The 27,950-nt window shown below is 44.6% G+C and overlaps 2 protein-coding genes across 4 annotated transcripts; one reads left to right on the top strand and one right to left on the bottom strand.

Annotated features, from left to right (window-relative positions):
* The first annotated feature begins 255 nt into the window (after positions 1–255).
* Positions 256–3,557, top strand: LOC115114859 (alanine aminotransferase 2). Of its 2 annotated transcripts, none has more exons than XM_065013472.1 (8): positions 256–403; positions 659–908; positions 1,072–1,151; positions 1,289–1,425; positions 2,238–2,412; positions 2,663–2,818; positions 3,017–3,129; positions 3,315–3,557. In XM_065013472.1, the coding sequence occupies exons 2-8, from the start codon at positions 671–673 to the stop codon at positions 3,403–3,405; spliced, it is 990 nt and encodes a 329-aa protein (XP_064869544.1). In that variant the 5' UTR covers positions 256–403; positions 659–670; the 3' UTR covers positions 3,406–3,557. The 2 variants fall into 2 exon arrangements, with proteins under 2 accessions (XP_064869544.1, XP_029499211.2); XM_029643351.2 differs by lacking the exon at positions 256–403 and adding an exon at positions 457–580.
* Positions 3,492–27,950, bottom strand: dhx30 (DEAH (Asp-Glu-Ala-His) box helicase 30). 2 transcript variants are annotated; one of them, XM_065013470.1, is made up of 21 exons: positions 27,155–27,950; positions 16,867–22,192; positions 16,489–16,616; positions 15,871–15,981; positions 15,580–15,749; positions 15,331–15,448; positions 15,035–15,184; positions 14,647–14,799; positions 14,066–14,536; positions 13,235–13,618; positions 11,656–11,731; positions 11,446–11,550; positions 10,574–10,749; positions 10,114–10,320; positions 9,922–10,003; positions 9,580–9,773; positions 9,198–9,357; positions 8,835–8,992; positions 8,630–8,730; positions 4,661–4,800; positions 3,492–4,404 (listed from the first exon to the last, which is right to left on the bottom strand). In XM_065013470.1, exons 2-21 carry the CDS (start codon positions 17,117–17,119, stop codon positions 4,142–4,144), a joined length of 3,600 nt encoding a protein of 1,199 aa, XP_064869542.1. In that variant the 5' UTR covers positions 17,120–22,192; positions 27,155–27,950; the 3' UTR covers positions 3,492–4,141. The 2 variants fall into 2 exon arrangements, with proteins under 2 accessions (XP_064869542.1, XP_064869543.1); XM_065013471.1 differs by having other exon boundaries at positions 11,656–11,728.

Raw genomic sequence — 27,950 nt, 5'->3', positions numbered from 1 at the left:
CAGTTACAAACTGCCAGGGGACGTTAGACAGAGGGTCCAAAGCCTGCTGGGAGCATGTGATGGGGGGAGTGTAGGTAAGGTGGACTGCAATTGGGTCCTGTTAGCTGTTAAATCCAGTATATGCTACAAGCATTAACTGTGAATTCTTAGGTTTAAGTTTAGGCATTAATTCTGACTTTTTAATGTTAGGCATTAACTCTGAATGGTTAAGGTTAGGATAGGCTTAAAACAAAAAAATTGGCACCAGAGGCAGTTGCTCACAGCCATCACCTTAGCAAAATGAAAACTACTTGAAGGCAAGTGCTCACTGTTGCCTCTACTGTACGATTTACACATCATCTCCCGACATCCTCAGACACGGATGAACGTTGAATACTGACTTGTATCACGGGTGACCTGGCTGGTATGTGTTTACCTGTGTTTGTTCTTCTTCTCTATCTTATCAGGCTCATACACACCCACTGGTGGTATCTCTTATATACAGTGCAGTGTGTCCAACTTCATCTCTCGACGAGATGGTGGTGTACCATCGTCCCCCGAGAATATCTTCATGACCTCTGGCTCTCAAAGGTCAATAATGGTGAGAATCATCTTCACCATCATCATCATCATCACCATGTCTCTCATTCATCTTTCCCTCTCTATTTTCTGTTTTTAGCAAGTGTTGAAGATGCTGGCTGACTTCCACAATCAGGCCTCACTTCCGACAGGTGTGCTGACCGCTGTGCCCACCTACTCTTCCTTCAAAATGATGTTGCAAAGGCTTGGTGCAGCCGTTGTTCCCTACTACCTAGATGAGGAGCAGTGTTGGGCGATGGAGGTGGAGGAGCTACGCAGAGCATTACAGGCCTCTAAGGGTGTCTGCAACACAGTTGCCCTGTATGTCATCAACCCGGGGAATCCTACAGGTAACGAGTTGTTCCGGTTCCATGATGGTTGATACAGTAGTACCCCACTATTTGACAGTAGTACCCCACTATTTGTCCCTATGAAGAATGTAAAGTAAACCTTTTTGCAGCCAAGTTACCTCAGCAGTTTTATGGATAGTCTCATTTGTTTTGTTGTTGCTAGGTCATGTTCAGAGCAGGAAGTGTATTGAAAAGGTGATCCGATTCGCTGCTGAGGAGAGGCTCTTCATCATGGCTGATGAGGTGACTTCCCGTCTATACTTTCTCCTGGCAAATCGCTTATTTTCAATCACAAATATTTCACTTCCCTCTATATTGATTATGTAGTGAGTTGTTGTTCTGTCTTCCACGCACCCCTCGCTGTTTCATTTGATCCACAGGTGTATCAGGAAAGTGTGTTCGGAGAGGGCAGTGAGTTTGTCTCCTACAAAAAGGTTCTGTCTGAAATGGGGCCTCCTCTCTCTCACACAGTGGAGCTGGCCTCTTTCCACTCAGCATCCAAAGGCTTCATGGGAGAGTGAGTACTGTACAGCAGCACTGTCTGTCTTCTAAGGCAATAGACTAACGGATTCATGCATTCAACTGAAGGTGAACTGTATTAGGAGGTTTTGTAATGGACTGGTCTAAAGTTCAGAATGCCACCATGATGCATCTATTAGAATGCTGCTGGATGAATGAGATGAGGAAGGATTCAATTATCTGATTTATTTCACACACACAGCAGAGGGGTGAGGATTTTATTGGCTTGTAAGGCTGTTAGGTAGGGTTGTGGTGGTTGATTCGTTCATGCACAAAAGGAAGGCAAACAGAATATGCCACCCCCTGGCATCACCATGAAAGGATTTGCCGGTTTCAGAAGGGGTTAAATGGTAAGGTTAGGAGTGAAAAAAAGCCTGAGGAGTGGTGATTTGGCAGTGAGAACAGTTGTGGGAACAGCTGTAGTGGGAAGGGGTGGGGCATGGCCCAATTAGATCAATTAGTCACATCAACAGAGGAGTGTTCTTCAATAAATACATACTATAGCCTACTGTACTCTACAATGATCTGGATCGTATTACCCCATTAGCTACTTAAGTAATTAGCTACTAGCCTACTACTTCGTTAGAATGGTCAAATTCCTTCAGCATGAGCGTTAGAGCAAACATGGATTAGTGCCATCTTAGACAATATATGAGCTGCCAACACAAACTCAATAGTGACAAAAGTAAATAAAATAGCTGGCAGTTCCCTAAGAGATCCACTTCAGGCTTCCTATGGTGTAAAAGCCTGTACTGAAACCAGCAGGCCAGTGTTTGACCACTACTCTGTATGTGTCTCCTCCCTGCACAGGTGTGGGCTTCGCGGGGGGTACGTGGAGCTGGTGAACCTTGACCCCGCCGTCATGAGGTACGCCTACACCCTCTTTTCCACTGACATCTGTGCCCCTGTGACTGGTCAGCTAGCCCTGGAGCTCATGGCTAACCCTCCCAGGCCAGGGGACCCATCATACCCGGTCTATGCCCAGGTGAGACCCATCAAAATAGATGTATGACAGTATGACGTTATGCTTAATAGATTGCATATGCCATGTAACATTTAGTCATAAGTAGTTTAATGATAGTGCTCTACAATCATTGAAGTCTCTAAAATAAGAAATAGTTCATCAAAAATCAAACAAATGTATTCCTTTCCCTATTCACAACGGCACCTCAGTGTCCCATACAATATGCTATCCCCGTGTCCTTCTTTTCCATCTTCTCTCCCATCTCCGCCAGGAGACCCAGTCTATCCGGGCCATGCTGGTCCATAACATGAACTGGGTCCCAGAGTTTCTGAACAATATCCCAGGGATCAGCTGTCAGCCAATGATGGGAGGAGCTTTCGTATTTCCCCGGCTGTATCTACCCCAAGCAGCCATTGAGAAGGCCAAGGTTAGTCATGGGGAAAATAGTACACTGTATGGTCAGGTAGAGCACTAGAATGACTACTGCTGTTTGTCATATGGGCATTTCAAGAGACATTCACCTTTTGGAGGAAAAACATGTGATTCAACATCTGATTCATTCTAAATACTCTGGAGTTAATGATTTGATCTCTTATATATGTGAGTTTTCTGTTTTCCATTGCAGGTGGTGGGGATGCAGCCTGACCTGTGGTACTGTAAACGGTTACTAGAGGAGGCAGGAGTGTGTGTGGGACCGGGGTGTGAGTATGGACAGAAGGAAGGCACCCACCACATCAGGTACAATCCTCTCTCTGTCAACAGCTTCTGGACATAGAAATGTCACCATAAAACACTCCAGTAGTCAATGGCTCCATATCCACTACTCATCCTATGCAAATGAACAGGGAAGCATAGCATTAGCCTCATCATTCTATTTAAATGGTTATACTTCCCCACGGATTTGTTCTCATCTCTCTCTGTAGACTGTGTGTCATGACCCCAGTGGAAACCATGGAAGAGGTACTGAAACGCCTGAAGAACTTCCACCTGCACTTCCTCAAGGAGTTCTCCTGATAACTGGCTTCACCTTACAGCCCAAAGATTAATAATACATTTAACTTCAGACACAATCACAGTACAGAGAAGAAAATTGCAACCAGTAACATTGTTTAACATCTTTATCTTTCAACAGATCATATTTAAATAAAAAATAATGGTTAACAATACATTCATGTAATCATTATTTTGTCATCTTGACACCGTCTCGCTGTAGTGCACAGGTCACTAGACACTCATTAACAGTCAGATTCATTCAACTTCTGCTTTTCAAAAAACTAAATATATACTTGAGTCCATAATATAGTCAAATAAATGGATTTCCTCCCATATAGAGAGCAATCACAGTAGTATTTACAGTACCATGAGTTCACTCCTATTTAAATGGGGCTCTTGAAATATAGTTTAAGAGTCAAACCTTCAGGGCATGATGTATTTTCCTGAACTCCATTGTAAACTCAGTGTTCCCATTCATCTATATTTTCAAAAATGTTCTCATTATTTCTCTGTATATCTCAGGTGACGAGAAAGACATTTAGAATGGGTAGTGAACTATGGATAGTATTGTACAGTTAACCGATATTACATGTCTTCTCAGATTTGTCAGCAGACCGTGCCCCGAGCATGTTGCTTTGGTACTTTTTTCCTGACCAGAAAAATCTATGGACTCTTGCTACAGCCAGAGTTTTTTCAGGTCACAAAGCAGTACTCCATCCACAGTGCTTTGACATTCCTTTATTCCAATGCGAGTGAATCAGTCTACTTCAGAGTCACTGTGGCCACCGTTTGGCTGGGCATCTGTATTGGACTCAGTATTGTTCAGCAGCTCCACCAATAGCGAGATGAGCTTGCCATCCTGTGTGATGTAATTGGCTGAGCTGTGTGGGCGGAGGTTGCGGTACAGCATGGTCTGGATGGAGGAGCGTAGCTCCCACAGCAGCTCCCATGTCTGGACAGACAGCTCACAGCGTACCAGCGACCGCCCCGGGAACGCCACCTCCACACGGTCACCATTCACTGAGAGGCAGGAGAGTGTTAAAGAGAGGAAACAAGGAAATATCCCTTTTCCACTATTTGACTGGATTCTAACATCCTTTATAACAATTCCACTCAATAGTCATTGGTATCGATAAAGCTAGTGAGGCCCTCAACGACATATCTTTAGCGTCAGCGCAAGTCTACGTGCAGTAGTTGGTGAATGGGGAGATCTCTACAGTACCAGCAGTTTAATGCCACTCTAGGATTCATAAAATGGTACTGAATTGAATTATACCTCTCTCAGTGATGTCACAGTCGGTGAGCAGCAGTAGGGCGAGGGGGTGGGCTGCTGAGGAGTCTCTGATAAAGACGTTACCGTTGGACTTGATTGCACTGAAGAAGGTCAGCCAGCGACTGGGGAACTGCTCCTCTCCCCTGGAATAAGAAAAGATTGGGTTCTTAATAAACACACACACACAATAAAATATAGGCAAATATATGAGAACACACACACTATACATACACAAAAGTATGTGGACACCCTTCAAATGAGTGGATTCAGCTATTTCAGCCACACCCATTGCTGACAGGTGTATAAAAATCGAGCACACAGCCATGCAATTGGCAGTAGAATGGCATTGGCACTGATAGGATGGCACCTTTACAACAAGTCCGTTGGTCAAATGTCTGCCCTTCTAGATCAGCCCCGCTCAACTGTAACTGCTGTTAGGAGTGGAAATGTCTAGGAGCAACAATGGCTCAGCCGCAATGTGGTAGGCCACACAAGTTAACAGAACCGGACTGCAGAGTGCTGAAGTGCGTAAAAATGGTCTGTCCTCGGTTGCAACACCCACTACCGAGTTCCAAACTGCCTCTGGATGCAACGTCAGTACAATAACTGTTCGTTGGGAGCTTCGTGAAATGGGTTTCCATGGCCGAGCAGCCGCACATAAGGCTAAGATCACTTTGAGCAATGCCAAGCGTCGGCTGGAGTGGTGTAAATCTCGCCACCATTGGACACGCGTTCTCTGGAGTAATGAATCACGCTTCAGCATCTGGCAGTCCGACGGACGACTAGGTTTGGGGGATGCCAGGAGAACGCTACCTACCCAAATGCATAGTGCCAACTGTAAAGTTTGGTGGAGGATGAATAATGGTCAGGCGCTGTTGTCATGGTTCGGGCTTGGCCTCTTAGTTCCAGTGAAGGGAAAACTTAACGTTACAGCATACAATGACATTCTAGGCGACTCTGTGAATCCAACTTTGTGGCAACAGTTTGGGGAAGGCCCTTTCCTGTTTTAGCATGACAATGCCCCTGTGCACAAAGCGAGCTCCATACAGAAATGATTTGTCGAGATTGGTGTGGAAGAACTTGACTGGCCTGCACAGAGCCCTGACCTCAACGAACACCTTTTGGGATGAAATGGAAAACCGACTGCGAGCCAGGCCTAACCACAAAACATCAGTGCTGACCTCACTAATGGTCTTGAGACTGAATGGAAGCAAATCCCTGCAGAAATGTTCCAACATCTAGTGGAAAGCCTTCCCAGAAGAGTGGAGGCTGTTATAGCAGCAAAGGGTCATGTAGTGTACGTGCCCAGACACAGAGCAATCACATCGTAACTAGAGGTCGACCGATTATGATTTTTCAACGCCAATACCGATAATTGGAGGACCAAAAAAGCCGATACCGATTAAAATCGGCCGATTTAAATCAAATGTATTTGTAATAATGACAATTACAACAATACTGAATGAACACTTATTTTAATATAATACATAAATAAAATCAATGTAGCCTCAAATAAATAGTGAAACATCTTCAACACCTGCATTGCTTGCTGTTTGGGTTTTCAGGCTTGGATTTCTGTACAGCACTTTGTGATACCAGCTGATGTACGAAGGGCTATATAAATCAATTTGATTTGAATTTGGTTTAAATAATGCAAAAACAAAGTGTTGGAGAAGAAAGTAAAAGTGCAATATGTGCTATGTAAGAAAGCTAACGTTTCAGTTCCTTGCTCAGAACATGAGAACATATGAAAGCTGGTGGTTCCTTTTAACATGAGTCTTCAATATTCCCAGGTAAGAAGTTTTAGGTTGTATTTATTAATAGGAATTATAGGACTATTCCCCTCTACACCATTTGTATTTCATTAACCTTTGACTATTAGATGTTCTTATAGGCACTTTAGTATTGCCAGTGCAACAGCATAGCTTCCGTCCCTCTCCTCGCTCCTACCTGGGCTCGAACCAGCAACACAACGACAACAACCACCATCGAAGCAGCGTTACCCATGCAGAGCAAGGGTAACAACTACTAGAAGGCTCAGAGCGCGCGCAAACTAGCTAGCCATTTCACTTCGGTTACACCAGCCCCATCTCGGGAGTTGATAGGCTTGAAGTCATAAACAGTGCAATGCTTGACGCACAACGAAGAGCTGCTGGCAAAAGGCACTAAAGTGCTGTTTGAATTCATGTTTACGCGTCTGCCTCTACCTACCACCGCTCAGTCAGATTATATGCAACACAGGACACGCTAGATAATATCTAGTAATATCATCAACCATGTGTAGTTAACTAGTGATTATGATTGATTGTTTTTATAAGATAAGTTTAATGCTAGCTAGAAACTTACCTTGGCTTACTGCATTCACGTCTCCTTGTGGAGTGCAACGAGAGAGAGGTAGGTCGTTATTGCGTTGGACTAGTTAACTGTAAGGTTAGGGGCGGCAGGGTAGCCTAGTGGTTAGAGCATTGGACTAGTAACCGAAAGGTTGCAAGTTCAAATCCACGAGCTGACAAGGTACAAAATCTGTCGTTCTGCCCTTGAACAGGCAGTTAACCCACTGTTCCTAGGCCGTCATTGAAAATAAGAATTTGTTCTTAACTGACTTGCCTAGTAAAATAAAGGTAAAAAAAAAAAAAAAAGGTTGCAAGATTGGATCCCCCGAGTTGACGTGAAAATCTGTCGTTCTGCCCCTGAACGAGGCAGTTAACCCACCGTTCCACCATTGAAAATAAGAATGTGTTCTTAACTGACTTGCCTAGTTAAAAGAAAGAGGTATAAATAAAATTTAAAACAATTTAAAATAAAGAAAATCAGCAAATCGGTGTCCAAAAATACAGATTTCTGATTGTTATGAAAACTTGAAATCGGCCCTAATTAATCGGCCGACCTCTAATCGTAACTAACACACTAAGAGCCAATTTATGCTTGATGCAAAAATGTGGTAGGAGACTCCATATGGAGGGTGTGATGCAATTGCGGAGGCTCCGGAGGCATGCAGAGGTCAAAATGAGTGCCACTCAAATGTTATAACAATGCAGAGGGCTCCGTAACTACCTGCCCTCCAGAACACCTACACCAGCTGATGTCACAGAAAGGCCATAAAGATCATCAAGGACAACCACCACCCGAGCCACTGCCTGTTCACCCCGCTATCATCCAGAAGGCGAGGTCAGTACAGGTGCATCAAAACTGGGACCGAGAGACTGAAAAACAGCTTCTATCTCAAGGCCATCAGACTGTTAAACAGCCACCACTAACATTGAGTGGCTGCTGCCATACATGTAAAAAATGTATCACTCGTCACTTTAAACAATGCCACTTAATATAATGTTTATATACCCTACATTACTCATCTCATATGTATATACTGTACTCTATACCATCTACTGCATCCTGCCATCTTTATGTAATACATGTATCACTAGCTACTTTAAACAATGCCACTTAATATAATGTTTACATACCCTACATTACTCATCTCATATACTGTACTCGATACCATCTATACATCATCTACTGCATCTTAATGCTCATATACTGATGATACCCGTTCTGTACCATCACTCATTCATATATCTTTATGTACATATTCTTCATCCCTTTACACTTGTGTGTGTATAAGGTAGCTGTTGTGAAATTGTTAGGTTAGATTACTCGTTGGTTATTACTGCATTGTCGGAACTAGAAGCACAAGCATTTCGCTACACTTGCATTAACATTTGCTAACCACGTGAATGTGACCAATAAAACTTGATTTGATATAGCTCCGCATTAACATGTTTGGTTGACGGTAGGTGGGGGCGGGAGGTCACAAAGTCACTTCCTTGACAACTTCCCTCACAACAGCTCTGCTCCACAAAGCGCAAGAAGTATGAACGCCCTGACTTCTGCAGAGGCCGTAACACCGTAAACGTTGCACGGCCAATGCAGACGTCAGATTGACCATGCAGCGCTTAACACACATACACACACCTGTTGACGGAGGAGCGGTGTATGAGCACTGGGCCACTCTGCGTACGGAAGGACAGGCTGTTGGGGCGGAAGCGACCTTTGGTCACTGCTCCCCTTTTCACCTGAGGCACAGAAACATAACAAATGAGTCAGGATGCTGAGTGCATAGTTTAAGCTATAGGAACCCGCAAACAGTCATTCTTCTGTTTGAGATTTAGATGTGTACCTGTATGAGGTTGGGGTAGAGTCCGGCCAGCAGCACAGCCTTGACCAGCTCGTCCTGGTGGCTGTGTTGGTTGTAGAGGGAGGAGGATCTCTGGCAGTCAGCTGAACGCTCCACCAGCCCAGCCTCAAGGAGGTTCTCACTGAACTGGGAAGTCAGACCTTTTAACACACAAGACATCAATGATTAATAAAAACATATGAAAATATATGGAATATGAATATCTATGGGAGACACTCAACAACCTGGGTCAGCCGGAGAACTGACTGAACCAATGACGAGGGCACGGAGTTTTACCTGGTCAGGTCACAAGGTAAGGAAAAACCCGACAGCCAGGAGTTTACCCAATGTCTCTGTCTCTCTCACCATTGATGAAGCGCAGGCCGGCTCCAGACAGTGTGTATCTGTTCAAGTAGTCCTGTCTGGTCTCTCTGTCCCTCTCTTGCTGAACACTCCTCCAGCCCAACACGGCTCGACTGAACACCAGGTAATCACTGTAGCTTGAACCTCCCAGGTCTTCCTTAGCCTGGAGGGAAGGAAGTAGAAAGAGAGATGGAGGGGAAGAAAATATTGATAAAATGTGACAGAAAATCAACTAGTGTAATTCAAAATAAAAGACCAACTTAGATCATAAATAATGAAATGACCAGCAGACATTTACATTGCAATAGAAATGTGAACTTTGCAGGTTGTTATGGATCTATAATTAAAACTGCCCAAGTGGACGTGGACTGAGTCAGTGTCTGACCTTAGCGACCAGGGCTCTGTTCTGCATGCTGTTGTGGAAAGGGTCTCTGGTGAGACAGGCTGTGACTGACAGCAGGGGCAGAACACAGCGGAACAGAGCAGCAAGCACCAGCACCTTCCCCAGGCGCGGGTCACAGGACAGACAGGCTACTCTCTCCCCCAGGGGAGTCAGGGCCTCTGTCTTGTCCAGAACACCTAGGGCGAGGGAGGGGAGAGGAGTACTAAGAACAAAACACCAGTAACACACACACACTTGGCCTTTTGAATGATTTGTAAATCCCAACTGAAACAATCAGGATGAAAATGTTTTTCATCATGTGAAGACAGATCATTAGAGTCTCACCAATCTCTTGCAGGTTGCGAACAGCATCGGTCACAGCCTCTCGCTCTGGGCTGTCCAACACCTGCGATAAGAAATCCACTGCCTGGAGAGACCCACCAAGGGAACATCAATGTGTGACTACATGCAGAGACCTCACAATTACATTGACTGGCTCTTAAACCCCTACATCGTTCCTCTGTCAAATCCCTTCACCTTGCAGTGGGGGCTGTGGATCTTGGCCTGTACCACCAGGCTCTCCAGAGGGGTGCGTAGGATCTCAGGCACAGGGAAGGTCGTCATTGATTCCAGGCGTTGCCGTGGGAACAGGTGGTAGGCATGTCCGGGCTGGCATCGCCCCGCCCTCCCTCTACGCTGAGTGACGTTGGAGCGCGAGATCCAGACTGTGTCTAGACATGACACCTGGGGACCAGCAAGACAGAGGTTTGCAACACCACACTAGTATATTATAGTCAGCCACCAGTTTGACTTGCGAACCCCAGCTTGGCGGCTCCTGTAAGTACTAGGAATGTTTTCCATACACAATCTTAAAAAATTGGGAACAGGGATTTTTTTAGGAGAGCACTATTGTCCTCTATTGAGGTGCTTTAAGATACCGTTTCTGCATTAATGGCTATATGATCTATTCACTGTGACAGAAGTGACTGTCACCTACCTTGGTCCGTGTGTCGTAGTTCTGCTCCTTCTGAGAGCCCGCGTTTACTACGTGAACAATGTCGTCGATGGTGATAGAGGTCTCAGCGATGTTGGTGGCCAGGACGATCTTCCTCCGGCCCTCAGGAGGGCGCTGGAACACGGTCTGCTGGTCACCCACCGACATACTTGAGTGTACTGGACAGAGAGAACATGGAGTCACTAATATAATAATATTTTGAAGATAAATAAACAGAGTTTGAGAGGATGCGAGGACGAGAGTACCAAACTAAATATAGTACTAATGGTTAATAGGGAATTGTAAATAGGAGTTGGGTCTCAGTTCAACAGCGGTTTAGAATCTCTGGAATGTCACCCCTGAACTCAGAGCTGCGTGTACTATGTCCTCTACATTGAGTCGGGGGCAGGATACTTGTTATTTGGCCATTGGCCAAGTTGTACTGCAAGGACTTCTGATTGGTCAACTCCAGGCTAGGGTGGGGGTTTTAAATGGCATCCTGTTCCTTCGTTCAGCGGAGAAAAGCTGAGAACAGGTGAGACTGAACATCTACCTCCCAGCATTACATCTTGATTTATCCTCTCTAAATAAAACTATTTTTCTCCCCCTGATTTGCTTTAGAGTTTGTTTATTGAGGAATAACAAATTGCTAACACTGACATACTTGAGTGTACTGGACAGACAGAGGAGGAGCAGAGACATTACTTTATTATAATCCAGTCTCAAGACCGTTCCTTGTGCACTACATTTTAATTAGGTTCAGAATTCTTTCCTTACTATGTCACATTGTGATCTGACCAGGAATAATACAGGTAGCATGTTGTAAATGGGCAGCAGGACAGAAACCAAAGACAGACCCCTTATCCAGTCCTTACATGGTAGGATCATTTGAGAGCCAGACTGGAAGGTTGGCTTCTCCTCTAGTCTCTTCTGGACGGCCTTAATGTCCTGCCAACCTGGTAGGAAACACAGCACTGCACCTGTAAGAGAAATCATCAATGAATTAATCAACCATCAGTTGGATCAGACCTTAGCTTAACAGACATGGAGAGACAAGGGGAACAAAGAGTAAAACTGTTGGTTACCTGGCTCTCCCTGTCTGTGGATGTGCTCTATCACATTAGCTACTAGGTCCAGGTCTGGCGTGGCATCATCCTTCTCCTAAAAAACATAGAAACAGTCAATTTATGAACAAACATATACACTACCGTTCAAAAGTTTGGGGTCACTTAGAAATGTCCTCGTTTTTGAAAGGACATTTTTTATGGAATATCTACATAGGTGTACAGACGCCCATTATCAGCAACCATCACTCCTGTGTTCCAATGGCATGTTGTGTTAGCTAATCCAAATGTATAATTTTAAAAGGCTAATCGATAATTAGAAAACCTTTTTGCAATTATGTTAGCACAGCTGACAACTGTTGTTCTGATTTAACAAAGCAATAAAACTAGCCTCCTTTAGACTAGTTGAGTATCTGGAGCATCAGCATTTGTGGGTTCAATTACAGGCTCAAAACAGCCAGAAACAAATAACTTTCTTCTGAAACTCGTCAATCGATTCCATGCGAGAAATTGCAAAGAAACTGAAGATCTCGTACAACGCTGTGTACTACTCCCTTCACAGAACAGCGCAAACTGGCTTTAACCAGAATAGAAAGAGGAGTGGGAGGCCCCGGGGTACAACTGAGTAGGAGGACAAGTATATTAGTGTCTAATTTGAGAAACAGACACCTCAAGTCCTCAGCTGGCAGCTTCATTAAATAGTACCAGCAAAACACCAGTCTCAACGTCAACAGTGAAGAGGCGTCTCCAGGCTGCTGGCCTTCTAGACAGAGTTGCAAAGAAAAAGCCATATCTCAGACTGACCAATAAAAATAAAAGATTAAGATGGGCAAAAGAACAGACACTGGACAAAGGAACTCTGCCTAGAAGGCCAGCATCCCAGAATCGCCTCTTCACTTTGAGACTGGTGTTTTGTGGGTACTATTTAATGAAGCTGCCAGTTGTGCACCGGGGACTCCCACTTTCTATTCTGGTTAGAGCCAGCTTGTGCTGTTCTGTGAAGGGAGTAGTACAGTAGTACACAGCGTTGTACGAGATCTTCAGTTTCTTGGCAATTTCTCGCATGGAATAGATTGACGAGTTTCAGAAGGAAGTTCTTTGTTTCTGGCCATTTTGAGCCTGTAATAGAAACCACATGTGATGCTCCAGATACTCAACTACTCTAAAGGAGACCAGTTTTATTGCGTATTTAAAAATCAGGACAACAGTTTTCAGCTGTGCTAACATAATTGCAAAAGGGTTTTCTAATGATCAATTAGCCTTTTAAAATAATAAACTTGGATTAGCTAACACAACGTGCCATTGGAACACAGGAGTGATGGTTGCTGACAATGGGCATCTGCACACCTATGTAGATATCCCATTTAAAAAATATGTAATTTCCAGCTACAATAGTCATTTACAAAATTAACAATGTTTACACTGTATTTACGATCAATTTGATGTTATTTCAATGGACAAAAGAAAGGACATTTCTAAGTGACCCCAAATTTTTGACCGGTAGTGTACATATGAAAGAAAACAGGCAGGAATGTACAAGCGCCATCAATTATTGAAAAACTACTAACGTCCACCCCTCAGCAGTTATCACCTTACTCACCCGTCCCTGCAGGTCTGTCCTTGCCGGTGGTAGCGGTGGTCTCCCCATCTCCCTAAGGACCTCCTCCAGGTACCGATCCCTGACAGGGTGCATGAACCCGGGAACACTGACCACGGGGCAGCCCCCGAAGTACTGGGCCAGCCTCTGGTTATCCCCTGTGGCGCTCATCAGCACGACACGGAGGTTGGGGTTGTCCCTTAGAGCGGGTCGCAGCAGGGCCAGCAGCAGGTCCGTATTGACGTCCCTCTCGTGGACCTCATCCACCACCACATGGCTAACCCCCCTCAGGGAGGCGTTACCCTGCAGCTTCCTCAGTAACACCCCCACCGTCAGGAAGAGAAGGGCCCCACCGCTGTGCTCCGGGGGACGGCTCTCCAGACGCACCTAGAGGGTGGGGGGGGTCATGGAAGAGTGAGTGACAGCGCGAATGTCCAATGAACGAGAGAAGCTGATCTACAGTAGAGGGAGTGACAGCTCAAATGTTAGTAGGGCGGGACAATACCAGTATCGCAAAAAAAATGTTGATGGCAAAAACGTAAACACGAAGCAGACCGAACTCTTCGGTCTTTTAAAATCTTGCTGTCTGTAAAATATTGTGTGCTACAGCTTGGAAAATAAATACATGTGACTGAATGACAACATAATGTTGTGTTTCCAACATCAGGGCCATTTTCCTAGAGGTTAAATCCAATTCATGTTTTGTTTCCTTGCCAGGATACTAACGAGTATTGCAATAATGGTATTGTACCGGCCCTAATGGTTAGTTAGTGAGTGATTCTGGTGACAACAGCATTTGATCTCATTATAAACAGCATGCTCCCTGTAACTCACCTGATACCCTACAGAGCGTTTGAGGGCGGGGCCCATCTCGTGGGCAACACGGTGAGCCACTGACACAGCGCTAATCCTCCGAGGTTGGGTGACCAAGATGTTACACTCCGCTCCATCCCCGCCCCGCACACGCCCCTCCAGAAGGAAGCGCGGGATACGCGTTGTCTTGCCACATCCCGTCTCCCCAGCAACCACGATGACCCTGGAGGACTCCACCGCTGACACAACACGTTCCCGGTGGGCGTCGACCGGGAGCTCCACCCCCAGGCCAGGCCCTGCCCTCTCCCACTCCTCCTGTAGGTCGGAGCTCAGCTGCTCGGCCTCCTGGGTAGAGAGGGGCCGGTATGGCCTGCCTGTGATGGCGTCTGTGACGAGGTCCTCTTCCTCCTCTTCGTCCTGCTGGTTCAACCTTTGCTGGCTTCTCTCCTCCTCCTCCTCCCACAGCTTCTGCATCTCTGTCGCCACTGGATACTGGACAATTCAAGACATGAGCACAAACAGAGGCAATGAAGTAAATTCCTGGCCAATGTCATTAGCAACACAGCCTGATTTTCCAGTGTTGATGATGCAGGATAACCAACCTGTGTGAGGTATTCTCTGGTACTATGCTCCAAGTACTCGGGTATCTCCAGATGGCAGGGCTGTCTGTCTCTCTGCCCCGCCTCACGCATCTCCTCCTTGTGGTACTTAGCATGGGTCAGAGGTTGGTTGTCCTCATCTAGCAGCTCCATTTGCTGGAGAGAGTATAGACAAAGTTGAGCATTGAGCACCAAACGGAACAAAATGGATGCAATAAGACACCTATAATTGTATTCCTTTGCAAAATATGTTTTAACATAAACGTTCCCTTCCATTCCTTAATGAACACAACCCTGGTATGGGAATGCATGTGTGAAAACAGAATCTAACAGACATATTATAAACAAATGCATGATTCATTCTCTGTGCTCTTTCATCTGTGGTCCTCACCTTCAGTTTGAGACAGGCCAGAGCAGCAGCTCTCCTCTCTGCCTCGACTCTGCGAAGAGCAGAGGCCACAAACGTAATCTCCTCTGGCCATCGCATGGTCAGCTCACATCTCTTCATCTTACCACCCACTGTCTTGTACTGTACCAGCTCCTGTAGAGGAGAACGGGAGAGTGAGTGACAGTTCAGAGATGAGTGACTTAGCTTTAGAAAGGTTGTATGATAGCTTATAACAAGTGTTATGACAGGCTGCATTATGGAGCATGTTGGACCTATAGGAGACAGAGACAGTTACTGACCCTGAATCTGTTGGAGGACGTGGCCACCTGGATGACCCTGGTCAGCAGAGCTTTAGGATTTACGAACATGGAAAGAGCCTGGGAGAGCTCAGAATTCTCCTCAGGTGCCCTGTATACACTGACATGTGCAGCACAATAAACCAAACCATCAACTAAAAAGTGAATCGGGTCCCCTGCAAAATCAGCAAAGTATAAGCCATAATACATTGGTAATGAGTAGGATCCATAGTAACAGGAGGATTGTAATACCTTGATTGTATGCAAGGTTCCAAGGATCCATTCTGGAGGTCTCTTCTAGGCACATGGACATCTGTCCACCGACACTCCTCCAGGTCCTGTAAGGCTGACAGTGGTGGTCCTCGCCCTCGTCCCACACTCCTCCTGGCCACCTGATTGTCTGGACCCAGCACACCCATCTCCTGCAGAGATGAGAGGGAGAGAAAGAAGTGAGAGACACTGACGTAAGCAATGCACAATACTCCTGGTACAAAGTGAGACAGGTCCTGCTGTAATTATTTAAGGGCAGGGCTTTTCTCTTACCCTCAGCTTGTGACAGGCAGCAGCAGCAGCGTATCGTTCAGCATCAATCTTCTTGCGAGCAAAGCCCTCCACCTCCATCTTGCTGGGCCAGAGGAGTGTGACAGTGGCTCTCTGAAAACAGACACGTATAGCAACAGTGAAACAAGTCTTAGACAATGGACTTTGTTTGGGAAAAGGCATCATCTGTCAAACAAGATGTGTTGCAATCACAGGTGGCACCTTAATTGCGGAGGACCCGCTCATGGTAACAGCTAGAACGGTATCAATCACATCAAACACTTAAAAATATATATTTGTTTAAATGTCACCTTTATTTAACTGGGCAAGTCAGTTAAGAACAAATTCTTATTTACAATGATGGCCTACACAGGCCAAACCCGGACAACACTGGGCCAATTGTGTGCCACCCTATGGGACTCCCAATCACGGCCGGTTGTGATACAGCCTGGATTCGAAACAGGATGTCTTTAGTGACGCCTTTAACATTGAGGCGCAGTGCCTTAGACCGCTGCGGCACTCAGAATTTCCATGTTCCATTCCAGCCATTATTATGAGCCGTCCTCCCCTCACCAGCCTCCCGTGGTTGCAATAGTCCACCTAATGCCTTGTCTCTCTGACCTTGAGACCCCCATCCTCTGTGCAATGGTACTGGATGTGTTGGGAGAGGTCAGACACCCCAAGCGACCGGGATATGGTGGTAAACAGCAGGCTCTTCGGTTCAGGGAACTCTTTCAGCAGCTCACTACCTGATATGAATGATGAAAGACGGAGGTCAATTACTCAGCTAGCTATCTTGACAACTTAGCAAGATATCATTGTCATACAACTTGAAATAGAGACATGTAGATAACTAGCTAATGACAATGTAAGCAACTTTTCGGTCAGTAAGCTAGCTAGCTTTTAATGACGATTACTTCTGAACGTATGTCTCAAGGTGCTTTTCTCCGGCATGGACCTAGCACCAGTCAACTCAATTCAACAGCATTTCTCACTCACCCCGTCTTGTCTGGCCCGCTGACGCTGCAGTGTCCTGATTGCTTTTGGCTTTTGTCTTGTACCACCGGACCCGATTGTAATTGTGTCCAATTGTGTTCCCTGTATCCAAAGATTTTCCAAGGTTACACAACGCTCTGAGTCGCACGAGTACTGAACCGGGCAGCGCCATGTTTGAAATACAAACGCCGGCTGCTTCGCACTTCCTTAGTGACAACACGAAATAGGTAATGACACGTGCATACACTGCCACCATCTGGCGTGGAGTGGAAAGGTGCCACTCCACAATACGTTACTGCTGTAAAGTGGCATTTTACAAACAAAAAAATGATCATTAAGAAAGTACAGTTAGTTTATATTCATTCATTAACTCATTTATTTATTTAACCAGACAAGTTCTTAGAAGACCCCCTTAAAATTGCCCATAAGGAAATGCCAATGGACCTTAAATGACCATTGTCTTAAATGCCCACATGGCAATTATTATTACAGTTAGAACATTACTGTATGATGCCACCTGTCAGAAACTGATAAGCAGCTGGAGAGTGGATGGTCTCATCCCAGCCAGGGGTGGCAGGTAGCCTAGTGGTTAACGCATTGGGCCAGTAACCGAAAGGTTGCTAGATTGAATTCCTGAGCTGCCAAGGTAAAAATCTGTCATTCTGCCCCTGAACAAGGCAGTTCCCAGACAACCCACTGTTCCTAGGCCATCATTGTAAATAATAATTTATTCTTAACTGACTTGCCTAGTTAAATAAAGGTAAAATATAAATGAAAAGGCCTGGTGATTAGAGGTTGTTGTGGGTATATAATGGTCTATGAGCTCAGACAATATACCCTTGACTGATGGAACTGACTCTTGTTTTAGGTGATTAGGCATTAGAACTATATTTTTAAACTGTTCATTCAAAAAGATGTAACAGAAAATGTAACAGAATTGGCGAGCTGACAAGGTAAAAATCTGTTGTTCTACCCCTGAACAAGGCAGTTAACCCACTGTTTCTAGGCCGTCATTGAAAATAAGAATTTGTTCTTAACTGACTTGCCTAGTTAAATAAAGGTAAAATAAAAATACACATTTTTTAAAAAGTGAAAAAAAAAACTAACTGAAATGTTAGAATCCTATGTGATTTACAAAACATGGATTTTTAGCTCATAAAATACGGAATAGTGGAGTGTCTCATTACCTAAAGCAAAATCTATTTGTGTGATGCTCTTTTTGAAAGACCACTTACTGCCAGTCTGTATTGTAACTGAAACTGAAACCTCAGGAGGCTGAAGAAATTTGGCTAGTCACCAAAACCCCACAAACTTCTACAGATGCACAATTGAGAGCAACCTGTCGGGCTGTATCACCGCCTGGTACAGCAACTGCACCGCCTGGTACAGCAACTGCACCGCCCACAACCACAGGGCTTTCCAGAGGGTGGAGCGGTCTGCACACTGCTTCACCGGGGGCAAACTACCTGCCCTCCAGGACACCTACACCACCCGATGTCACAGGAAGGCCAAAAAGATCATCAAGGACAACAACCACCCGAGCCACTGCTTGTTCACCCTGCTATCATCCAGAAGGCGAGGTCAGTACAGGTGCATGAAAGCTGGGACCGAGAGACTGAAAAACAGCTTCTATCTCAAGGCCATCAGACTGTATTAACAGCCATCACTAACACAAAGTGGCTGCTGCCTACATACAGACTTGAAATCATTGGATCACTAGTCACTATATTAATTCCACTTTAATAATGATGTTTACATATCTTGCACTACTCATCTCAGATGTATATACTGTATTTTATACCTCCTATTGCATCTGGTCTATGCCTGTCGGTCATGGCCCATCCATGTATTTATATGTACATATTCTTATTCCATCCCTTTAATTAGATTTGTGTGTATTAGGTAGTTGGTGTGGAATTCTTAGAGTACTTGTTAGATATTCCTGTACTGTCGGAACTAGAAGCACAAGCATTTTGCTACAATAACATCTGCTAACCATTTGTATGTGACCAATACAATTTTGGTCACGTTCTGATCTTTATTTCCTTTGTTTTGTCTTTATTTAGTATGGTCAGGGTGTGAGTTGGGGTGGGCAGTCTATGTTTGTTTTTCTATGTTTGGTTTCTGTTTCGGGCTAGTATGGTTCTCAATCAGAGGCAGGTGTCGTTAGTCTCTGATTGAGAATCATACTTAGGTAGCCTGGGTTTCACTGTTGGTTTGTGGGTGTTTGTTTCCATGTGTGTGTTTGTCGCCACATGGTACTGTTTCGTTTTTTGTAGATTTCACGTTATTGTTTTTTGTTCGAGTGTTCATTTGTCTTTATTAAAAACATTATGGACACTTACCACGCTGCATCTTGGTCCGATCCTTAGATCTGCCGTTACAATTTAATTTGACCTGCTACTCATGGCAGGTAAGACTGGGAATTCCAGTCTGTCTTAGTAATAACATTACCGCATAATGATAAACTTTAATTGATTGTGGTATTTAGAAATGATTACAACTGTTTTACAATAAAAAGGATGGCACTGTAAACAGACTGTCCCCAGTCATGAACTAATTATAACAGATATTGACCTTCTGACCTATAAGTACCTTAATGACCTGAATGGCTGGTTAGTGACCTGCCTGTTTTTCGATTTGTAACTTCTCCGATGAGAGCACAGCGGGTGGTGATAAGGTATGATTCATAGTTTCCATTCCATCCTGGTTTATTAACATGTTTGGACCCAGTAACCATCTGGTTTGTAGATTATCTTGGTTTTAAAAATGGTTTGTATTTGGCAGCAGCAGCAGCAGCAGCAGCTACTCTTCCTGGGGTCCAAACACATTAAGGCACTTACATCACACATAAAACAAAATATAAAACATTACATCATATAACATTATTACACCACTACATATATACAATACAAAATGTGTAATACCACCATACAACAATATTACAATGTACGTGCGTGTAGAGTGCATGTGCTAGCCTTTGTGTGCATATGCGTGTGTCGGTGCCTGTGTGTGTCAATCCTCAGTACTCACTGCTCCATAAGGTGTATTTTTGTCTGTTTAAATCTGATTGCATCAGTTACCTGATATGGAATAGAGTTCCATGTCGTCATGGCTCTATGTAGCACTGTGCACCTTCCATAGTCTGTTCTGGACTTGGGGATTGTTTAAGAGACCTCTAGTGGCATGTCTTATGGGGTATCAATGGCTGTCCGGGCTGTGTGCTAGTAGTTTAAACAGACAGCTCGATGCATTCAGCTTGTCAACACTTCTTACAAAAACAAGTAGCGATGAAGTCAATCTGTCCTCCACTTTGAGCCATGAGAGATTTACATGGATATTATTAATGTTACCTCTACGTGCACATTCAAGGGCCAGCCGTGCTGCCCTGTTCTGAGACTATTGTAATTTTCCTAAGTCCCTCTTTGTGGCACTTGACCAGACAGCTGAACAGTAGTCCAGGTGCGACAAAACTAGGGCCTGTAGGTGTTTAAATCATTTATAAAGGATGAAGATAAATGATTCAATAAATCTACACGGAAACTTAACCATTAGGGATTAGAGGTTATGTCGCATAGACAAGGAGTAATTAAAGATGATAAACATTTGTCCAACTAGGTTGGACTGGGAAGAGAGAAATGTATGTGTGTGCCAAAAGAAAACAAAGAGGTTCCTTAACCTATGTTTGAACCGACCCGGCTATAACTCTGGGGAGATAGGACAGGGAGAGCACCTCCGGGTTTCCCTTATCTGGGGGGGGGACTGGAACTGTCAGCTGAGTGGTAATAAACTGTGGTGATAGAATCCTAATGTTAGTATGCAAGTGTGTGTGTAGATAAGGAAGAATGTATAAAAGGAACATATTTGTATACGCACAGCAGAGCTCTCGCGAGTAAACTTGGATTTGACTAATTGTGAGTTGGGAATTCTGTCTGTTTCATTTAAATCAGAACTTTACACACTCTGGGTTGCAGACATATAAGGATAATTGATATTTACGAACATTGATTACAAAATTCTATATCAGTGGGAACTGCCTTGTTGATAGTATTGTTAAAAAGGCAGGGCAATGCATTATTATGGACAGACTTCTCCCCATTTTAGCTACTGTTGTATTTGGACTATGACCGTTTACAATCCAGGGTTACTCCAAGCAGTTTAGTCACCTCAACTTGCTCAATTTCCACAATATTCATTGAAAGATTAAGTTGAGGTTTAGGGTATAGTGAATGATTTGTCCCAAATACAATACTTTTAGTTTTGAAATATGTTGGACTAACTTATTCCTTGCCACCCATTCTGAAACTAACTGGAGTTCTTTGCTAAATGTTGCAGTCATTTCAGTCACTGTAGTAGCTGATGTGTATAGCGTTGAGTCATCTGCATACATAGAAACTCTGGCTTTACCCAAAGCCAGTGGCATGTCGTTAGTAAAGATTGAAAAAAAGTAAGAGGCCAAGACAGCTGCCCTGGGGAATTCCTGATTCTACCTGGATTATGTTGGAGAGGCTTCCATTAAAGAACACCCTCTGTGTTCTGTTAAGACAACTAACTCTTTATACACAATATAACAGGGGGAGTAAAGACATAGCTCATATGTTATTTCAGCAGCAGACTATGAACGATTTTAAAAGCCACACTGAAGTCTAACAAAACCACCCCCACAATATTTTTATCATCAAATCAAAATCAAATCAAATGTATTTATATAGCCCTTCGTACATCAGCTGATATCTCAAAGTGCTGTACAGAAACCCAGCCTAAAACCCCAAACAGCAAACAATGCAGGTGTAAAAGCACGGTGGCTAGGAAAAACTCCCTAGAAAGGCCAAAACCTAGGAAGAAACCTAGAGAGGAACCAGGCTATGTGGGGTGGCCAGTCCTCTTCTGGCTGTGCCGGGTAGAGATTATAACAGAACATGACCAAGATGTTCAAATGTTCATAAATGACCAGCATGGTCAAATAATAATAAGGCAGAACAGTTGAAACTGGAGCAGCAGCACAGTCAGGTGGACTGGGGACAGCAAGGAGTCATCATGTCAGGTAGTCCTGGGGCACGGTCCTAGGGCTCAGGTCCTCCGAGAGAGAGAAAGAAAGAGAGAATTAGAGAGAGCATATGTGGGGTGGCCAGTCCTCTTCTGGCTGTGCCGGGTGGAGATTATAACAGAACATGACCAAGATGTTCAAATGTTCATAAATGACCAGCATGGTTGAATAATAGTAAGGCAGAACAGTTGAAACTGGAGCAGCAGCATGGCCAGGTGGACTGGGGACAGCAAGGAGTCATCATGTCAGGTAGTCCTGGGGCATGGTCCTAGGGCTCAGGTCCTCCGAGAGAGAGAAAGAAAGAGAAGAGAGAATTAGAGAACGCACACTTAGATTCACACAGGACACCGAATAGGACAGGAGAAGTACTCCAGATATAACAAACTGACCCTAGCCCCCGACACATAAACTACTGCAGCATAAATACTGGAGGCTGAGACAGGAGGGGTCAGGAGACACTGTGGCCCCATCCGAGGACACCCCGGACAGGGCCAAACAGGAAGGATATAACCCCACCCACTTTGCCAAAGCACAGCCCCCACACCACTAGAGGGATATCTTCAACCACCAACTTACCATCCTGAGACAAAGTATAGCCTACAAAGATCTCCGCCACGGCACAACCCAAGGGGGGGCGCCAACCCAGACAGGCTGACCACAACAGTGAATCAACCAACCCAGGTGACGCACCCCCCCAGGGACGGCATGAGAGAGCCCCAGTAAGCCAGTGACTCAGCCCCGTAACAGGGTAGAGGCAGAGAATCCCAGTGGAAAGAGGGGAACCGGCCAGGCAGAGACAGCAAGGGCGGTTCGTTGCTCCAGAGCCTTTCCGTTCACCTTCCCACTCCTGGGCCAGACTACACTCAATCATATGACCCACTGAAGAGATGAGTCTTCAGTAAAGACTTAAAGGTTGAGACCGAGTTTGCGTCTCTGACATGGGTAGGCAGACCGTTCCATAAAAATGGAGCTCTATAGGAGAAAGCCCTGCCTCCAGCTGTTTGCTTAGAAATTCTAGGGACAATTAGGAGGCCTGCGTCTTGTGACCGTAGCGTACGTGTAGGTATGTACGGCAGGACCAAATCAGAGAGATAGGTAGGAGCAAGCCCATGTAATGCTTTGTAGGTTAGCAGTAAAACCTTGAAATCAGCCCTTGCTTTGACAGGAAGCCAGTGTAGAGAGGCTAGCACTGGAGTAATATGATCAAATTTTTTGGTTCTAGTCAGGATTCTAGCAGCCATATTTAGCACTAACTGAAGTTTATTTAGTGCTTTATCCGGGTAGCCGGAAAATAGAGCATTGCAGTAGTCTAACCTAGAAGTGACAAAAGCATGGATTAATTTTTCTGCATCATTTTTGGACAGAAAGTTTCTGATTTTTGCAATGTTACGTAGATGGAAAAAAGCTGTCCTCGAAATGGTCTTGATATGTTCTTCAAAAGAGAGATCAGGGTCCAGAGTAACGCCGAGGTCCTTCACAGTTTTATTTGAGACGACTGTACAACCATTAAGATTAATTGTCAGATTCAACAGAAGATCTCTTTGTTTCTTGGGACCTAGAACAAGCATCTCTGTTTTGTCCGAGTTTAATAGTAGAAAGTTTGCAGCCATCCACTTCCTTATGTCTGAAACACATGCTTCTAGCGAGGGCAATTTTGGGGCTTCACCATGTTTCATTGAAATGTACAGCTGTGTGTCATCCGCATAGCAGTGAAAGTTTACATTATGTTTTCGAATAACATCCCCAAGAGGTAAAATATATAGTGAAAACAATAGTGGTCCTAAAACAGAACCTTGAGGAACACCGAAATTTACAGTTGATTTGTCAGAGGACAAACCATTCACAGAGACAAACTGATATCTTTCCGACAGATAAGATCTAAACCAGGCCAGAACATGTCCGTGTAGACCAATTTGGGTTTCCAATCTCTCCAAAAGAATGTGGTGATCGATGGTATCAAAAGCAGCACTAAGGTCTAGGAGCACGAGGACAGATGCAGAGCCTCGGTCCGATGCCATTAAAATGTCATTTACCACCTTCACAAGTGCCGTCTCAGTGCTATGATGGGGTCTAAAACCAGACTGAAGCATTTTGTATACATTGTTTGTCTTCAGGAAGGCAGTGAGTTGCTGCGCAACAGCCTTCTCTAAAATTTTTGAGAGGAATGGAAGATTCGATATAGGCCGATAGTTTTTTATATTTTCTGAGTCAAGGTTTGGCTTTTTCAAGAGAGGCTTTATTACTGCCACTTTTAGTGAGTTTGGTACACATCCAGTGGATAGAGAGCCGTTTATTATGTTCAACATAGGAGGGCCAAGCACAGGAAGCAGCTCTTTCAGTAGTTTAGTTGGAATAGGGTCCAGTATGCAGCTTGAAGGTTTAGAGGCCATGATTATTTTCATCATTGTGTCAAGAGATATAGTACTAAAAGACTTGAGCGTCTCTCTTGATCCTAGGTCCTGGCAGACTTGTGCAGACTCAGGACAACTGAGGTTTGGAGGAATACGCAGGTTTAAAGAGGAGTCCGTAATTTGCTTTCTAATAATCATAATCTTTTCCTCAAAGAAGTTCATGAATTTATCACTGCTAAAGTGAAAGTCATCCTCTCTTGGGGAATGCTGCTTTTTAGTTAGCTTTGCGACAGTATCAAAAAGGAATTTCGGATTGTTCTTATTTTCCTCAATTAAGTTAGAAAAATAGGATGATCGAGCAGCAGTAAGGGCTCTTCGGTACTGCACGGTACCGTCCTTCCAAGCTAGTCGGAAGACTTCCAGTTTGGTGTGGCGCCATTTCCGTTCCAATTTTCTGGAAGCTTGCTTCAGAGCTCGGGTATTTTCTGTGTACCAGGGAGCTAGTTTCTTATGAGACATTCTTTTAGTTTTTAGGGGTGCAACTGCATCTAGGGTATTGCGCAAGGTTAAATTGAGATCCTCAGTTAGGTGGTTAACGGATTTTTGTCCTCTGGCGTCCTTGGGTAGGCAGAGGGAGTCTGGAAGGGCATCAAGGAATCTTTGTGTTGTCTGTGAATTTATAGCACGACTTTTGATGTTCCTTGGTTGGGGTCTGAGCAGATTATTTGTTGCAATTGCAAACGTAATAAAATGGTGGTCCGATAGTCCAGGATTATGAGGAAAAACATTAAGATCCACAACATTTATTCCATGGGACAAAACTAGGTCCAGCGTATGACTGTGACAGTGAGTGGGTCCAGAGACATGTTGGACAAAACCCACTGAGTCGATGATGGCTCGAAAGCCTTTTGGAGTGGGTCTGTGGACTTTTCCATGTGAATATTAAAGTCACCAAAGATTAGAATATTATCTGCAATGACTACAAGGTCCGATAGGAATTCAGGGAACTCAGTGAGAAACGCTGTATATGGCCCAGGAGGCCTGTAAACAGTAGCTATAAAAAGTGATTGAGTAGGCTGCATAGATTTCATGACTAGAAGCTCAAAAGACGAAAACGTCATTTTTTTTTTTTGTAAATTGAAATTTGCTATCGTAAATGTTAGCAACACCTCCGCCTTTGCGGGATGCACGGGGATATGGTCACTAGTGTAGCCAGGAGGTGAGGCCTCATTTAACACAGTAAATTCATCAGGCTTAAGCCATGTTTCAGTCAGGCCAATCACATCAAGATTATGATCAGTGATTAGTTCATTGACTATAATTGCCTTTGAAGTAAGGGATCTAACATTAAGTAGCCCTATTTTGAGATGTGAGGTATCATGATCTCTTTCAGTAATGACAGGAATGGAGGTGGTCTTTATCCTAGTGAGATTGCTAAGGCGAACACCGCCATGTTTAGTTTTGCCCAACCTAGGTCGAGGCACAGACACGGTCTCAATGGTGATAGCTGAGCTGACTACACTGACTATGCTAGTGGCAGACTCCACTATGCTGGCAGGCTGGCTAATAGCCTGCTGCCTGGCCTGCACCCTATTTCATTGTGGAGCTAGAGGAGTTAGAGCCCTGTCTATGTTGGTAGATAAGATGAGAGCACCCCTCCAGCTAGGATGGAGTCCGTCACTCCTCAGCAGGTCAGGCTTGGTCCTGTTTGTGGGTGAGTCCCAGAAAGAGGGCCAATTATCTACAAATTCTATCTTTTGGGAGGGGCAGAAAACAGTTTTCAACCAGCGATTGAGTTGTGAGACTCTGCTGTAGAGCTCATCACTCCCCCTAACTGGGAGGGGGCCAGAGACAATTACTCGATGCCGACACATCTTTCTATCTGATATGCACGCAGAAGCTATGTTGCGCTTGGTGATCTCTGACTGTTTCATCCTAACATCGTTGGTGCCGACGTGGATAACAATATCTCTATACACTCGCCAGTTTTAGCTTTAGCCAGCACCATCTTCAGATTAGCCTTAACGTCGGTAGCCCTGCCCCCGGGTAAACAGTGTATGATCGCTGGATGATTCGCTTTAAGTCTAATACTGCGGGTAATGGAGTCGCCAATGACTAGAGTTTTCAATTTGTCAGAGCTAATGGTGGGAAGCTTCGGCGTCTCAGACCCCGTAACGGGAGGAGTAGAGACCAGAGAAGACTCGGCCTCTGACACCGACCCGCTGCTTAATGGGGAAAACCGGTTGAAAGTTTCTGTCGGCTGAATGAGCGACACCGGTTGAGCATTCCTACAGCATTTCCTTCCAGAAACCTTGAGAAAATTGTCCGGCTGCGGGGACTGTACCAGGGGATTTATACTACTATCTGTACTTACTGGTGGCACAGACGCTGTTTCATCCTTTCCTACACTGAAATTACCCTTGCCTAACGATTGCGTTTGAAGCTGGGCTTGCAGTACAGCTATCCTCGCCGTAAGGCGAGCACAGCGGCTGCAATTAGAAGGCATCATGTTAATGTTACTACTTAGCTTCGGCTGTTGGAGGTCCTGACGAATCGTGTCCAGATAAAGCGTCCGGAGTGAAAAAGTTGAGGAAAAAATAAATAAATATATGAACGGTAATTAAAAGTGAAAACCGTAAAGTTGTCAGGTAGCAAAATAGGTTGGCAACAAAACGCACAGCAACTCGAAAACAAGCCTGCAAGTTGCTCCCAGCCAATCATCAGTCATCTCTGGTGCCGACAGAGATGGTCACCTCTCTTCACGTTCTTAGAAAACTATGCAGTATATTGTTTTTTTAATGTATTATTTCTTACACTGTTACCACAGGAAATCTTAAGTCTTATTACATACAGCCGGGAAGAGCTACTGGATATAAGAGCAAGGTCAACTAACCAACTTTACGACTTTCCCGAAGCGGATCCTCTGTTTGGACCACCACCCAGGACAATGGATCGGATTCCAGTAGGCGACCCAAAACAACGCGCTGCAGAAGGTGCAGATGGATCGGTCTTCTGGTCAGGCTCCGTAGACGGGCACATCGCTCACCGCTCCCGAGTATACTACTATTTGTAAGGATAATATGAAATTCTAGCTTGATGCATGCCTGGCAATATATTAGCCTTATTAATAATGAAGCTGTTGTAACTCTCTGGCTTACTACTGAGCACTGATAACACTATCTCGTGACAAACACCAGCTGCACTGACACTCCCGACCTTGAGTAACAGGAACAAACCAGCACACACCCCAAAATCCTCCCTTTTACACACACACCAAAATCCTCCCTTTTAGCTGAACAGTGTGAGACAGGAACCAGCGCACACACAAAATCTCCTTCCTAGCCGAACATTGTGTGACTGAGAACGACACGACGAGACCCGGAGGAACGACGGACGGCTCAACAGGACCAATCCAAGAAGACAACACCTCAACTGTGGCCAATCAAAAGCCAGGGACTTTCAGATGGTTCTTTTGTGAGGCCAAATGAATGAGCCCGTATACGTTGTACCAGATATCTTTACTCTGAATAAACTGTCGCTTGTCATATAATTGACCACCTTGTCCGAATCGATCCTTGACCGACTCGCCCTATCTACATATCCCATTATCAACACTACTCTCCAATGTCCAGTCTCTTGACAATAAGGTAGACGCAATTCGAGCAAGGGTTGCCTTCCAGAGAGACATC

This window comes from Oncorhynchus nerka, linkage group LG9b (genome assembly GCF_034236695.1).
Source record: "Oncorhynchus nerka isolate Pitt River linkage group LG9b, Oner_Uvic_2.0, whole genome shotgun sequence".
NCBI classification, from domain to species: Eukaryota; Metazoa; Chordata; class Actinopteri; order Salmoniformes; family Salmonidae; genus Oncorhynchus; species Oncorhynchus nerka.
The sequence above is the reverse complement of the archived record's forward strand: the minus strand, read 5'-3'. Positions and strand labels throughout refer to the sequence as shown.

Excerpts from the sequence above, each read along its gene's own strand:
- LOC115114859 (XM_029643351.2), top strand. The coding sequence starts at position 551 with ATGACCTCTGGCTCTCAAAGGTCAATAATG. Across the intron at positions 2,413-2,662 it reads CATACCCGGTCTATGCCCAG|GAGACCCAGTCTATCCGGGC; the intron begins GTGAGACCCATC and ends CATCTCCGCCAG. Across the intron at positions 3,130-3,314 it reads GAAGGCACCCACCACATCAG|ACTGTGTGTCATGACCCCAG; the intron begins GTACAATCCTCT and ends CTCTCTCTGTAG.
- dhx30 (XM_065013470.1), bottom strand. The coding sequence starts at position 17,119 with ATGGTGGCAGTGTATGCACGTGTCATTACCTATTTCGTGTTGTCACTA. Across the intron at positions 14,800-15,034 it reads TGGCCTGTCTCAAACTGAAG|CAAATGGAGCTGCTAGATGA; the intron begins GTGAGGACCACA and ends TACTCTCTCCAG. Across the intron at positions 10,750-11,445 it reads CTCTCAAATGATCCTACCAT|TACACTCAAGTATGTCGGTG; the intron begins GTAAGGACTGGA and ends CTCTCTGTCCAG.